General features: G+C 43.7%; 2 protein-coding genes across 3 annotated transcripts in view; one reads left to right on the top strand and one right to left on the bottom strand.

Moving 5' to 3' along the window:
* LOC105391576 (villin-like protein quail) overlaps positions 1-14,429 on the bottom strand; it is a 35,901-nt gene that overhangs the window by 9,684 nt on the left and 11,788 nt on the right. For both annotated transcript variants that reach the window (XM_048630979.1, XM_048630974.1), the window contains exons 3-9: positions 8,684-8,797; positions 8,076-8,281; positions 7,587-7,791; positions 6,845-7,007; positions 6,171-6,313; positions 4,203-4,357; positions 3,686-3,827 (exon numbers count right to left, since the gene is read on the bottom strand). In XM_048630979.1, the coding sequence (XP_048486936.1) occupies positions 3,686-3,827; positions 4,203-4,357; positions 6,171-6,313; positions 6,845-7,007; positions 7,587-7,791; positions 8,076-8,281; positions 8,684-8,797 (1,128 nt within the window). The remainder of the gene's footprint in view (positions 1-3,685; positions 3,828-4,202; positions 4,358-6,170; positions 6,314-6,844; positions 7,008-7,586; positions 7,792-8,075; positions 8,282-8,683; positions 8,798-14,429) is intronic.
* LOC125490740 (arrestin domain-containing protein 17-like) lies at positions 1,323-2,530 on the top strand. Its single transcript, XM_048630980.1, has one exon. It carries the CDS (start codon positions 1,411-1,413, stop codon positions 2,452-2,454), a length of 1,044 nt encoding a protein of 347 aa, XP_048486937.1. The 5' UTR covers positions 1,323-1,410; the 3' UTR covers positions 2,455-2,530.

Raw genomic sequence — 14,429 nt, 5'->3', positions numbered from 1 at the left:
GGTCTGCTGAAAAACAGTATTGGCGAGCGAGTGTTTGTTGCCAGAAATAATCAGTTGAATAGATATCTACCGTTAATACATCCGCTAGTAAAAATGGGAATTATGTGCCAAGTATTTTTGAATCCAAACCCGGACGGGTTCTACAGACCCGGCGACCGAGTGCTCGGGATAGTGAAGTACGCTCTGGACGAGGAGACCACTTTGCAGGACATCGAGCTGACCTTCCACGGCAAGGGAACTTGTAGCTGGAGCGAGACCAGCGGCACTGGCAGCAGCCAGACGACCACCACGTACCACGGCTCCGAGGTCATATTCAAGTACAACCGGAGCATCCTGCCCGGAGGGAAGCAGAACCACGGTGAAGGAAGCACGGTGACGCTGCCCGTTGGAGCCTACGAACACCCATTCGAGTTCCGCATTCGAGAGGGAGTGCCACCCTCGCATAAGGACAACATAGGAAAGATTACATACGAAGTCAGAGTGAAGTTCAAGAGACCAGGCATGTTTGAGTTCAATAGAGAAATATACGTCGAAATTACGGTTAAAAGTAAAGCCAGTTTTCTACCGCCCGAAGAACAAGAACCGATAAATTACGCAATGGAGAAAACTTTGCTTTTATCCAAGAAAAATAGAATAAACGTGGAAGCAGAGATACAGAGATCGTGTTTGTTAGCTGGTCAAAATGCTGAGCTGAAATTGGTTGTAAAAAATTATTCGAAAGTGACAGTTCCGTGCATACAAGCTGAACTGATAGAGAAGCGCATATACACAGCTAACTGCGGCAACAGCGAAAGTTACATTAAATATATTAGCGAGTGTAAGGCGCAGACAGATGGCGTGGCCGCGCAGAGCGGGGGGAGGTTCACCCTCACCGTGCCCACAGCCGCCGACATGTTCACTATACACAGCTCCAGCGTCATCTCCAAGCAGTACTTCGTGAAAGTGACCCTCAAGTTGCCGTTGCCCTACATAAATGCGTCGATGGAAGTTCCCCTAGATATCGCAAACACAGAATGGCCACGAGTCAATGAGAGGCGAAACCTGCCCAACACGTCAACATGGGTTCCCTCAGAGATAGGTGGGGAATGGTCGGGAGCCAGCGGGGTGGTCCTGCCGTCAGCGCCGCCCGCACCCGCGTCTGACCCGTTTACTGACGCTCCGCCGTCGTATGAAGAAGTCATGTCAGGGAATATCGTCAAAAAGTGACAATAAAACACAACATATCAAGATCGATTTTTTAAACCAACCATATCTTTTTGTCTGACGACGAGTGATTGATAAGATAAGAGTACGTATGCTGATTGCATATCCTACCTATAAAACATAGTACAACAAGGATATTGTGATATTTGTTATCACTGTTTGTTAGCGCTTGTTGTAGGATCTATAAAACTAAATCAGTGTGTTAAAATGGGTGTTATGTGTAATATACTGGTGAATCGAACCCCACGAGATTTCTACACACCGGGTGAGCCAGTTACTGGCATAGTTAAATATGCCGTGGACGAGGAGACAAAGTTTGAAGACATCGTGCTGTCATATGTCGGGAAAGGACACTGCAGCTGGAGCGAGAACACCGGCACCGGCAAGCACCGGCGGACGCGCCACTACTCCGGCACAGAAGAAATATTCAGAATCAACCTCAGTATCTTGCCAAAGGATAAAGCCCAAGATAATACAGTAGCCCTCCCCACCGGCGCCTACGAGGCACCCTTCCAGTTCATCACGCCGCACAACATACCACCCACGTACAAGGACCACACCGGAGAAATAAGCTACAAATTGAAAGTGAAATTCAAGAGGCCAGGCATATTTGAGACCAACAAAAAATTCCACACCGCCATTAATATTAAAAGCCAAGCCAACCCAGTAGTGCCTCAGGAACCCATCGTTTACGGAATAGACAAGACATTAGTCACAATGTTTTCTTCAAAGAAAAACAGGATAAATGTACAGGCCGAGATACAGAAGTCTTATTTGCGAGCCGGCGACCGCGCCGAGCTGAGGCTGGTGGTCAACAACGACTCCCGAGTGACCATACCACGAGTGCAGGCCGGCATTTATGAAAAACGCACCTACACAGCAAGCTGTGGTAAAACTAAAAGAATTTACAAATACATTAAGGCAAGTAAAACGAGATCACCGACTATACCTGATCGCAGTGTGTCGAACTTCACACTGAGCGTGCCTTCTACGGCGGAACTGTTCACGATACAGAACTGCAGGGTCGTAGCTAAAGAGTACTTTGTAAAAGTAACCCTGAAGCTTCCAATGCCCTACATCAATGCGTCAGTAGAAATCCCGGTAGTGATTTCTGGAGCGGAGTTGGTAGAAGTCAATGAGCTGACGGTAAGCATGCCTTCAACGTCGGCCGGGCCTTCTACTGAAGCACCGCCGACGTATGAAGAGGCGATGCATGACACCGTACCGACGTATAAGAAAATGCCTCTCTAATCTTGAAGAGTTAAATTAAGATTTTTATACAAAAAATAACTATTGACGAATAAATAAATATATTTTTGTACTTTTACTCGTGTTTTTTATTTCCTAGCGATACAGTCATCATTAGTTTCTGGTGTTATCATTCCAAAACCGAATTGTCTATTTTCTCGTATGTTACACGCCGCTTTTGCGCCGAATATTGGGTCTATAAGTATTAGGAAGTCTACAAAGCAATAATATTACCACTGCTTCTCTATTCCTCGGAGACCTGGTGCCTTTATAGAGGTGATATTAGACGACTGGATGTGTTCCACATGAGGTGCCTACGATCAGTTCTGCGAGTCACCTGGGAGGATCGTGTGCCTAACTCGGAGATTCTTCGTCGCGCCAACATGACCGGCATGGAGTGCCTACTTATGAAAGGACAGCTAAGATGGTGTGGCCACCTGGTGCGGATGGACGACTCCAGATTGCCAAAGTCTGTCTTTTACTCTGAGCTGTCGAATGGGAAACGGAGAGTCGGAGGCCAGCACTTACGGTACAAGGACGTACTGAAGCGTCACCTGGTATCGTGCGACATATCTTGTGAGACGTGGGAGGAACTGGCCCAGAACAGACGCGAATGGCGAAATGCAGTCATGAAAGGCACGGCCAATTTTGAACACGCCCGGCTCCAAGACCTTGACACCAAACGCCAGCATCGGAAAGCTCGCCCAAAGCCCACCTACGACTACACATACAACTCAAGTGGCCAGCTCTTCTGCTACACCTGCCGAAGAGTATTCAAAACAAAGTTCGGGTTCGCCAGCCACTGCCGAGCACACGCCCGGAACTAGCTCGGTGTCGCCGTCGACGGATACGTCGTGGAGGACATCATCATTAGGAAGTTTAGTATACAGTGTGTACTGACCTCGGCCGCGAGCCAGGAGTTGGTGGCGAGGCTGACGGCGTCGAGGCGCGTGCGCGCGGCGCGCAGCCGGCCCTCGCGCCACAGGTCACTCGATCTTTGGGGTCCTCATCCCAAAGCCGAACAGTCAACGAACCAAATGATAATTGCCGCTTTTGACGAGGCATGCTGGGTCTAAACATTAGGGTACTGTCAAAGTTTCTATGGAGGAGCAAATATTTTATTCGCGAATTTCCAAATCTCATATTGGGCGAAAGTTCAGATTGACCCCCTATCGGCTTCCACTTTTGCTACTCCTGTAGATACTGGGACTTTCAGGATATAGTGTGCACTGACCTCGGCCGCGAGCCAGGAGTTGGTGGCGAGGCTGACGGCGTCGAGGCGCGTGGTGGCGCAGCGCGCGGCGCGCAGCCGGCCCTCGCGCCGCTGGTCGCTCCAGCGCCAGCCCATGAATAGCGCTGCGAATTCTAGCGGCTCTCTGGAATGTAGGTTTGGTTTTTGAGATTAAAGTTTCAGCAGGATGAGTAAAACTCGGGCTACCGAGTATGAGGGGTTTAAAGTTAAGGGGATAAGCAGAAAGGTTCCAGCGTTTTCCTTTCGTAGGTATATTATGACGCAGGTAGGCAGGTAACTATTAGGAAAACCCCCAGGAAGAACAGAATATAGTGTCGTTGTTATTGTATCCCTATCCATTCTAATTAACTATCTAGAGGAGGTACAGGCAATAGTGCACATAACTTTTACAAAACGTCTGCAATCTGCATGCTCCACCCTTAACTTATTTTTTAGGTAATAGGTACACTGTATAATCGATTCTGCTATAGCTATATAAACCCATGAATGGGTAGTTTACCTGCCAGCCGGCGTGACGCTGACGGGTCCCTGGTGCCTCCGCGCCCGCGCCAGCCCGCGCGCCGCCGCCAGCGCCCCGCGCGCCGCCGCCGCCCCCGCGCCCGCGCCCACCCACGCCCACACGCCGCGGGACCCCGCGTCCACTATGTATACTCCCTGGAATAGGGTAGAGGAGAATATTATTATTATTTAACTCTTTATTTTACAAATATTACAAATAATGCATTTTCTGCAATATTAGTGAGAATAAGTGGCATTCTACTGGAACAGTCTCGAGCAAAGCCCAACTAACACCGTAGCGTTAAAAAAACTCTCATATAACTTGTATAATGGTTCCATTCGAAAATTAAAGTGTTAAGACATAGCTGTATAAGAGTGTAGGAGAGTGCTCTAACTCACTTATAACCACGAAAGAGGCCCACGATTTTGAGAGTAAAGGCTTTAGAAAGTCTGTAAAACGGTGTCATTGAAGTGTTTAAGTTATAGAAAGCCTGTAGTACGGTGTCATTGAAGTGCTAAAGTTACTATAGAAGAGCGTTTAATCACTCTCAGCTAGAACTTTTACCGGTATAGTTGTAGTTGTAGAATGGTTATTTGACTCCCTGACTCTTATTTGTTTGGTAAAAAAGGGTTAAGTGAGTATGTAACCGTTTTTTGAATATACTTTTTCCATACAAGTTGTATGTCTTTGAAAATAATAGTGTCAACAGCAATCATACGCGACAGTATTAGAGTGACAGTATTGATCATTACTAAATAACAGTAAATATAATATATTTACTTGACTTAACATGTTTTGTGAATTGAAAATAACATGCCATTGTAATTTTACTGTAATGTATACCATATTTCCCACCTCAATTTTAATGCGCTCCGAATTTATTAAGGATTTCAAATGAAACATAAGTAAGTAAATATAAAATAGACGACTCAATTTTGTATTTTTTTTGTATCCTTGCTGTATGTTCATTAGTTTCATAAATCGATTGGCATGACTGGAATGACAAAATTCACATAAATAAGTAAGTATTTTAAAGCAAAATATTGTTTATCCCAGCAATTTATAGGTTAGGTCGCCAACGCAAATGGCTAACTTACATTTGAGACATATAGACTCACCTAAGTCATCTATTACACTTTTTGAAATAGAACATCCTTAGCCAAGGGTATTATGCAGTCTTAGTCGACCCGCACAGTCTTGCTTAACACCGTTACTTTTACAGTCTACTTGCCTAACGCAATAAGCGTAAGTTAAGTTAACCTTAAAGATAAAAACTGCATTGTTGAGTTTTCCAACACTGTAAGAATCTTGACTTACTGCACTCTTGACAAAATCTCTTTTATAACCAATTCCTGCAGCCTAAATTCAATATGACACCTAAAGATTTATATGAGTATTAAAGGAAACCACTTAACAACCATAAGTGTTAACAGGTGTCAGTGAGCACTCTTGTATAGCTTTAGGTTCTAGAAACAGTTTAAACCTATAACATCTTAATTATAATTGCTTTGACTATTACCATTTTAACACTTAAACCTGCTGTTAACACTAATTTCATTTGTTAACTCATCTTTATCGCTTTATGTTACAACTGAGATAACTATAACACAGTTATACAGGTTAAAGTTATAAAAATAGCTGTAACTGAGGGTAAAATGTTTGTTGGGAGACAACTGACCCCTCTCGAGTACAGCCAGTCACTCACAAACACACGCCTGATGCAAAGACGACAATGTTGTCTGAGATTCTGAAAACTGTATTGCCTAGTCCGAGTAGATAATTTCAATTTATGAAGCGAGCACACAAGTAAATTAAAATAACTCAAACCTTAGGTTTCTCTTCGAATGGACAAATACATTACATATTATAGTCTTTTAAGTGTTAAGTACCTTCGAATGAACTTGTAAATACAACATTCAATTCAATTGAACATTCAACCCTTGCACTAAGGTCTACAACAACACTCACATCGTCAGCCAAGTCGCTCCTATACAGCGGTGCCCGCTTGACCTCCTCGAGCCGGGCGGCGGGGCGCTGCGAGGGGGCGGTCAGGTGAGAGGGGCGCGGGGACTGCGTCGCCTTGTAGAGGCGCGCCGGCCGGGGAGGCTCCGCTGAGGGACATAGGTTCTTTATGAGTGCAGGGTATATAAGATGGTTATAGGTCAAATTTTAAAGCAAAAAGGCATCTCATTTAGATTGACTTGTGTCTTTTGGAGGAGCACCATAACAGTAACTACTACCTACTCCACTTGACCACGTATCTATGCTTCAGTAGGGTGGAGGAAAGCTTACGTTGCCTGTTACACATATAACAGGAATTCTTCTTCACACGAGGTATTTTACGCCCGGGATCACATGTCAACTATTTTTTGAAAGACATAAAGCTAGATATACACACATACATACCTATAGGAGTGGCGGGCCGGACGGCGCGCGCGCGCAGCTCGAGCAGCGCGTCCAGCAGCGCGCGGTCGGCGGGCGGCAGCGTGTTCTCGTACCGTCGTGCGCATGTGTAGGTACCTACCTATAGGAGTGGCGGGCCGGACGGCGCGCGCGCGCAGCTCGAGCAGCGCGTCCAGCAGCGCGCGGTCGGCGGGCGGCAGCGTGTTCTCGTACCGTCGTGCGCATGTGTAGGTACCTACCTATAGGAGTGGCGGGCCGGACGGCGCGCGCGCGCAGCTCGAGCAGCGCGTCCAGCAGCGCGCGGTCGGCGGGCGGCAGCGTGTTCTCGTACCCGTCGTGAGCGATGGCGATGCGCCGCGCCGTCATGCCTTTGTCGGCCCCTCGCGCCATGCGGTATGCGATCTGTGGGTGGAAGAAGCAAAAAAATATTAGGCAGAACAGTGTTGGTCACATTTACCAGAACGTCTACCCATCTACATAACTAGTTGGTGCTCTGGCTTTCCTAGCCTAGCCTACTCGCAATAGTCGCAGTGTCAAGTCTTTCAACAGCACAGATTATGGTCGAAACCATGGTGTATAGGATGGTCGAAACCCTTTTTACGGACGGAGAAACTCCAAGCAACTAGCCGACAAACTACAAAGAGTTTCAAACATTGCCTCTATTACCTTAGCCCCAAAGATCTTCTCCACAAGATTAGCGGTCCGTCCTAGCCACAGCACGAGCAGCGCCGGAGCATCCAGTACAAACACTCCGTCAGCCGCCAGCTGCGCCCAGCTCACCGGCTCCAGCTGGGTGAGGACTGGGCGGCGTTAGAAGGCTTTTGTGACCTCTCTCCATTCAAGAGTCATCAGATTCCCACATTCTAAGCACTGACAACCTATTGATCTCCATCGAATGCGAGCTTTCAGAGAGCATGTAAGCCAGCAAGTATCTCCTGCCTATCATTAAGTTACTTACAAAGATAAGAATGTCTTTATTACCTTAGCCCCAAAGATCTTCTCCACCAGATTAGCGGTCCGTCCGAGCCACAGCACGAGCAGCGCGGGAGCATCCAGTACAAACACTCCGTCAGCGGCCAGCTGCGCCCAGCTCACCGGCTCCAGTTGTATGAGGACTGGGCGGCGCCCGCGCACGCGGTACAGCCGGACCGAGGAGGTGAGAGAGTTGGAGCCGCTGCGGAGGATCCTGTGGGATGGGGGGAATACAGGTGAATTATTATAATTGACATGTCGGTAACTTGTTTTGTGGTAACACGAGAGACTAGGGTTTATCACCGTGGTGGTGAAACAGAATCTATTTAAAAGTGCAAATGTTGACCTTTGCCATCGAGCTAACGGTTTGGTATGCAGCCCGAAGGGCGAAATAGCGAGTATTTAGCGGAAAGCAGAAGGTTCACATCCAAATAATGTCAATGTAATTCATTCTCACATTGCCAAAACTTTATTTGTGTTTTCATAACTTAAACCCACCTGATACCATCGCGGAAGTACGACAGCAGTCGCGGCGACTCCTTGGTGGCGGTCTCGCGGTGCACAACGGCGGGGGCGCCAAGGTGGGCCGCCAGCTGCGCGCCCCGCCGCAGCGCTAGCGCCCCCAGCGCCCCGCCGCGCTCGCCGCCCCACGCGTGGATGTGCCGCTCTGCGTACTCGTTGCCGTTTTCTTTTATCTCTCGACGCTATTAAAATATCAATTAAGATTAGGTAGGTACTTATTGCATTTTACAACCGTAAAGTTGTAAGTGATTATATATGTATAGATTGTCTTAATGTGTAGTTTTCCTTTAATATCCGTAATAAGATGCTTTTAAGATTCCAATGAAGATTAGGAAATGGCTATCTGTAAAGTGTAGTCGTAAAAAATGTTGTAAAGGTTCGAAATGGCAAAGCACTACGCTCTCTAATCGAATTCCTGAAGTACATACTGACATACAAACACATTAACGCCTGCATATCGCACTTAGAGATGTAAATAGTAATGGGATTTTATTGGAACATAGAGGGTTCCTTAAGTTCCTTTCCGACAGTCTTAGAGAAGCTTTGGTTGCTGGAGGAACATTATCAGTACTTATAACACTCACAATGACGTCGGGGCCGGCGGGCTGCCCCGGCAGCGAGGCGGAGTACGCGAGGTACGCCTCCGCGTCGTAGAACGTGCCGTAGTGCGTGCGCGGGAGCAGCTCCGTGCCCGCTTCCTGAAAACAATATTATTTTAAGGACTTAGGTCCTAGCATAGAGAATTGGGTAAGTACCTAGTTTAGTATCCTTTATCTACCCGTCGGTGCCGCCGCTAACTTGATTATTCGAAAGCGCTCACAGTGAGTTAAAACTTTAACCGGGAACCCTAGCGCCCTCGTATAAACATGTTGCCGGGTAGATACGAGGAACTCGGGGCCGCGGTTGCAGGTATTGAAGAAAGTGGCTTGACTTTATGGCGCAGAAACAGGGATCACATTTCAGCGCAATCATTGGCACTTGTGTTTGGTGGCACGTAACTACTTGAGAGGTCTTTATCTACGAGTGGACGATTAAGGACTGAAGAAGGATTAAAGTAATTATATCACAACAAAGCACTGCACACCTAGGGTTGCCAACATTTTTTCACCAAATTATAGTATATTTCAAAATAAGTTATAAAAAAATATAGGACACTAAAGAAAAATATAGTACATTTTTTGAAAATCGAATAAAACACTAATTTGTTACTCAGTTATTTTTATTTTTGTAAAAATTGTACTTTTTCGCACTTTTTGCATCTTTTAAAAGTTTTTTATCTAGTATAAACCTATTAAATGCTTTTTCGCACTCTATGTTTAAGTTTATAAAAATAAAGAGCTCATTTTTTATTAGTTCGAGCTTTGCTCGATTCCTTTCTTCCCGCCACTTGATGTTCATAATAGAAAAAATTCTTTCTGTAAACGCCGAAGTGGCGGGAATAGAAAGTAAGAAGGCTATTAATTTATAAATATTTTTTAAATTATTCTCAGATTTTTTTAAAATATGTTGCCATTTTTGGCCAGTACTAAAATTTTGAAAATCAGGACAATCTTTTAATTTTTGCAATATTTCATTAACAATTAAAATATCAGAGTAAAGTTCATCCATGTCGATGGCCAACTTCAATTTTAAGTTGAGAACGTCCACAACAGATTCACAGGCATCAAAAGATATTTCTTGTTTTAAATTTAATTTTTGTACTTGCTGTAACCAATTATTATCCTCAGGTGTGCAGCACACCTAACCAATAAGAGCCGTGACGTTGTATCAGCATCTAATAATCCAGCCATCCTACAATAAATAGATGATCACATAAATTATAATCATTATAAGAAAGTACCTACTCTGTATGTAACCAGAAGCAGCATAAAGCACTGTACAAACTAACCACTGATTACCACCGCAGTGTCATTTCCTCTGACGCGTAATTACAGGAACAGCCGTCGTGATCTCATCAGGTCATGCAAAGTGCAATGCACTCGCCGGCTATTGCATAGGAAAACAAAGCTAACAGGTAATTTACACGTTTACTATACACAAACTACCGGTCATACCTACTCACAATGCTAAACAGCGGAAAAAAGAAAGTAAGAGTTCGCTTTTAATCAACAAAGCAATGTTTGGCGGCAAATACATAAAGTTACACTGTCGAATGGTAATAGCTAGCAGTAATAACCGTTATTGTTCTTAAAACATAGTGTAATAGCAATGAAGTCCAATGCATATGATCAGCAACTGTATCAGAGTCGTCATGGTCCGGCTAGCGAAAGAATAGCTGGCAGAGGAGATGAAGTATGTAGAAAATGTTCAGTTTTATTGTCTGCATTCTAGCATTCTTCCTCGTAATATGTGTATTGGATGAGCTCTTATGTAGTCTACTTGATTAAATTAGGCTTAGTTCCTAGATACTATTTCTGCAAGAGCTTTGTGGATTCATCTGTGCTCGTTATGGTGAAATGTCACGAGTTTCCTTGGATTGGTCCAACAGCCGAAGTGAGAGCGAAGAAAGTATTTTGAAGCGGCGTTTCAGCCCGAGGCTGGTCGAGTCCCAGAGATACGTGGTGGTGCATTCATGCATACAGCATCGCGGCAATTACGCAGGCATGCACTTGCGCATGCATAGGCGGCGGCGGCGGCGGCGGCGGCGGACTCACGACATGTGAGCACTTAACTATGCAGCCGCACCGCGCTTTCAATAGATTATCTCCAATATTACCTACAATTTTAGGAAAAATGCCACTAATATGTATCATTTCTGTCCGATATAGTAGGTAGGTATAGCGACGTAGTAAGCGTGTTATATGATTACGAAATGTAAAAACAATGCTTGCGTGCTGCGTAAAGTATTTTTGATGACAACAACCTCGAATCAATTTAGTTATCGATTGGCTTCATTGACGATTTTTTGCGATGTTTAGATTTTTTCAGCGTTTGCAAGTGACGGGTTATTTTGTGCCTAGATCCAGGTTTCTGGTAAGTATTCTAGAGGTTTATGACTGTCTCTGGGTAAGGGGTAGTAGTAGGGGTACTTACAGGATTTAAACTCAACATCGGAAAAGGCAATTCAGCAATGAGGCAAAGGAAAGCATCGTAATTATAGTTATCACGTAAAAACAAGGCAAATTGTTTTCGAGCGCTGGTTATCTCATTGATCAAAATGCCGCCGCCGCCGCCGCCGCCGCCGCCGCGAGTGCAGCGCGTGCATGAAGCGTGCTACATGCGGAGCGGGCCTAATGAGATTCACGGGTTTTGGACGCATTCGACGTGATATTGAAAAATTGTAGGAATATATATCCATATAAAGGAGCATAAAGTTATAAGTAATAATTAATGCAATTTGTACCTAAAGGAAACCCAGATCTTCCTAGGCATAACGTTAATGTAAGGCATGATAAGTTTGGATAAACGTACCGAAACATAATTAAACTGCCTAAAAGCAATTTTCGCTGCCCGATGCTATGTAGGACTGGTGCATCAACGTCTATTTAACAATTGCACTCCAAAAAAATGGTGAGTGGAGTAACCTGGCGGATCTGACGGGTGTAGCACCACCGCCGCGCCGCCTCGTCTCGCCTCGTTGGTATACTTATTATCTAGGTACTTGGTTGTTCTAAGGTCTCGGTACATCTGCAAATCATACGCTGGACTGCCATAAAACACGCAATCTCTCTGCAGAAAGAAAACTTTGCCAAGTCGATAATAATGTTTTTTTTATCTTTTTGTTATATTTTTTTAATTATCTTAACTGATTGAGTATAGAAATAGCATTATATGTGTGTAGGTGCATCAAAGTAATGGTAGTTAAACTATTCCAGTTACGTAAATTCATAAGTTTTTTTTCTGAATCATTTACTTACGTAAAATTTGGTTGCAGAAAAAGAACACATTTTTTATATCTTGTGAGAGTTGTAAGAATAACCTGGCTATCAAGTTTACTTATCACAAAAGCTGAGATTTCGGTCACGCTGTTAGATAGATTGGGTAAGTATTGCCAACCAATCCAGTATACATTGAACCGTGATATTGAAGTTACTAATACATTTCGAAGTAGGTAATTCATTTTAAATCGCTGGAAAGCAGCGATGTACCATTTTCTATTCTCGATCCCAGTTGGTAATAACAGTAATGAACAATTATTGTATCGCCAATCTACGGGCAGACGTGATCATATCTCAGAATATTGCTAAAGAAATAAGTAAGAACGGCTTCGATCAATGAAAGTTAATTAACACTAGATACAAAGTACATAAATTATTATTTTTCACGTTGAACGCCTCTATACTGATACTGTACTGACGTTGTTAAGAACGTTAAATTTATAGATTTATTGCAACTTGTAGACACCTAACTACTTAAATAAGGATCTCTTTTAACAAATTAAGTGGTACCTACCTACTTTCAACTTATGATCATTGAAGCATTTAAGTTTAGGTATTCGTTTGTCAAATGTGACCAGCTTGCCCACGGATAAAATTACTCCCTTTAAAAAATAAATGTATTACCGCGGTACTCTCTAGGACTGCTCGTGACTGCCGCACTTCCGTTACTGCATTATCTAGATTGCTGACAATAACCACGGAACATTCTACTTCACTTTGTTTATTTGTGGACGACGAACCACACAGTTCAGCTTTTGCAAGATAATAGAACAAGACAACGCTGGGACTTGAGGAATGAGGACGTAAGTAATAGTTGGTAATCATCATCATCATCATCAGCCAGAGGCCAACACACTTGCACTGTTTAGCAAAGCGCTATCCGATGGAGTTCCAAACTCTGTCCTCAGCCTTCCTCATCCGAACACTACTGGGTAACGAAGATTCGATCTCCGGTTGTGATCAATAAATCATCGTCACCTCGGTGAGAAGTTGTCCCGCCCACGATGCACAACTACGTAGTATCAAGATACCTATTTGTAGATCACAAACTCTAATGCTTTCTCAAGTTGACTTTGATGAATGACCATAATTATAAAATCTGTAACATTTCATTCAATAAAAAAGAAAGTCGAGGATGTATCCCAACCCAACGTGTATACTGTTCAATTAAAAAATATACAAGTAAATGAGTAGGTAGGGCAAAACACCCAGTAACTGACCATGTGCCAGTAACTGACCACCTTCCTCTTCAACTCCAATAAATAAGAAATATAGCCAAGCAGGGCCATCTAGTGAACATCCAGTCTATTTTGTGGTTCATTGAGAGCATTACTGATACAAAAGATTTTGCAAGCCGCCAACAGATGGATAGTGAGCGATCGAAAAAGTTCAGTTGGCGCGCGAACCGAGTAAATTGCAGTTGTGACTAACGTATTTGTTAAGGTAAGTGAATTTTTTGATCGTAAAATTTACCATGAAAAAAATTGAAATCATTGAAAGAAAAAATTATACCATATAGATTTAATTATAAAGATTACGTTTTTGATAAGATCCAGCTTGTTATTTCCCGTTTGATTGTTTTTAATGGGGTGGACAGTTACTGGACGACAAAACAGCGATTTTCCAATAACTGACCACCTATGTCGGTTATTGGGATTTTTGGTTGAAGCTGAATTTAGGCAAAATAAGAACGTAATATTATAGCTCATATGTGCGATTTTCTTGTGTCAAAATATGAGCATTCTATCTTCACTCCTTCCATTTACTGACATAGGTGGTCAGTTATTGGGTAAATTGGTGGTCAGTTACTGGTATTATTATATATGATATATTTTTACAGCTTTCAGCGAGATGAAGAAGCGCCAAGATAGCAAAAAAAGTGTAGAAAAGGCAATTCCACCTGTCTGAGACAAACTAGGATAATCAAGACATTCCAAAATAATTCAGGGTGACATGCAAGCACCTTTTAAAATACTTATAGAGAATTCAAACACAAAGTCCAAGTTTGTTCCAGATTCGGTATTAGCTGATGAGGAAGATAAAAACGCTATCAGCCTAGGATAATGTGGATTCTCCAGGATAAAGACAGATGTCACCATTTTTCCTTAAAAATAATCCTTGGAGCAGTCCCTTCAAGAATGCAAGACCAGGAGACAGATGGCTTTCACCATCTCACTCTATGAAAAGATACTCAAATGCTATCTTCAGAACAGCTGAAGGCGTACCTAACCAATGCCAGCGCTTGTGAACCAGATGAAATTGGTTCCCCGAGCACAAAAGCACTTGGCAAACAAGACCTCAATGACGCTATTAATGACCCAACCCGAATATACGTTACCGACGAAACGCGCCTCCACATTTTTCCAAAGACAGGCAAAGCCACTTCAGCAAAATAGGAAAAATAAAGCATCACTACAATGCTAGCACCGTCAGCCGGTGCACCAACACGCCC

The sequence above is a fragment of the Plutella xylostella genome, chromosome 4, assembly GCF_932276165.1.
Source record: "Plutella xylostella chromosome 4, ilPluXylo3.1, whole genome shotgun sequence".
NCBI classification, from domain to species: Eukaryota; Metazoa; Arthropoda; class Insecta; order Lepidoptera; family Plutellidae; genus Plutella; species Plutella xylostella.
Note: the sequence above shows the minus strand (reverse complement) of the source record. Positions and strands in the feature narration are given on the sequence as shown.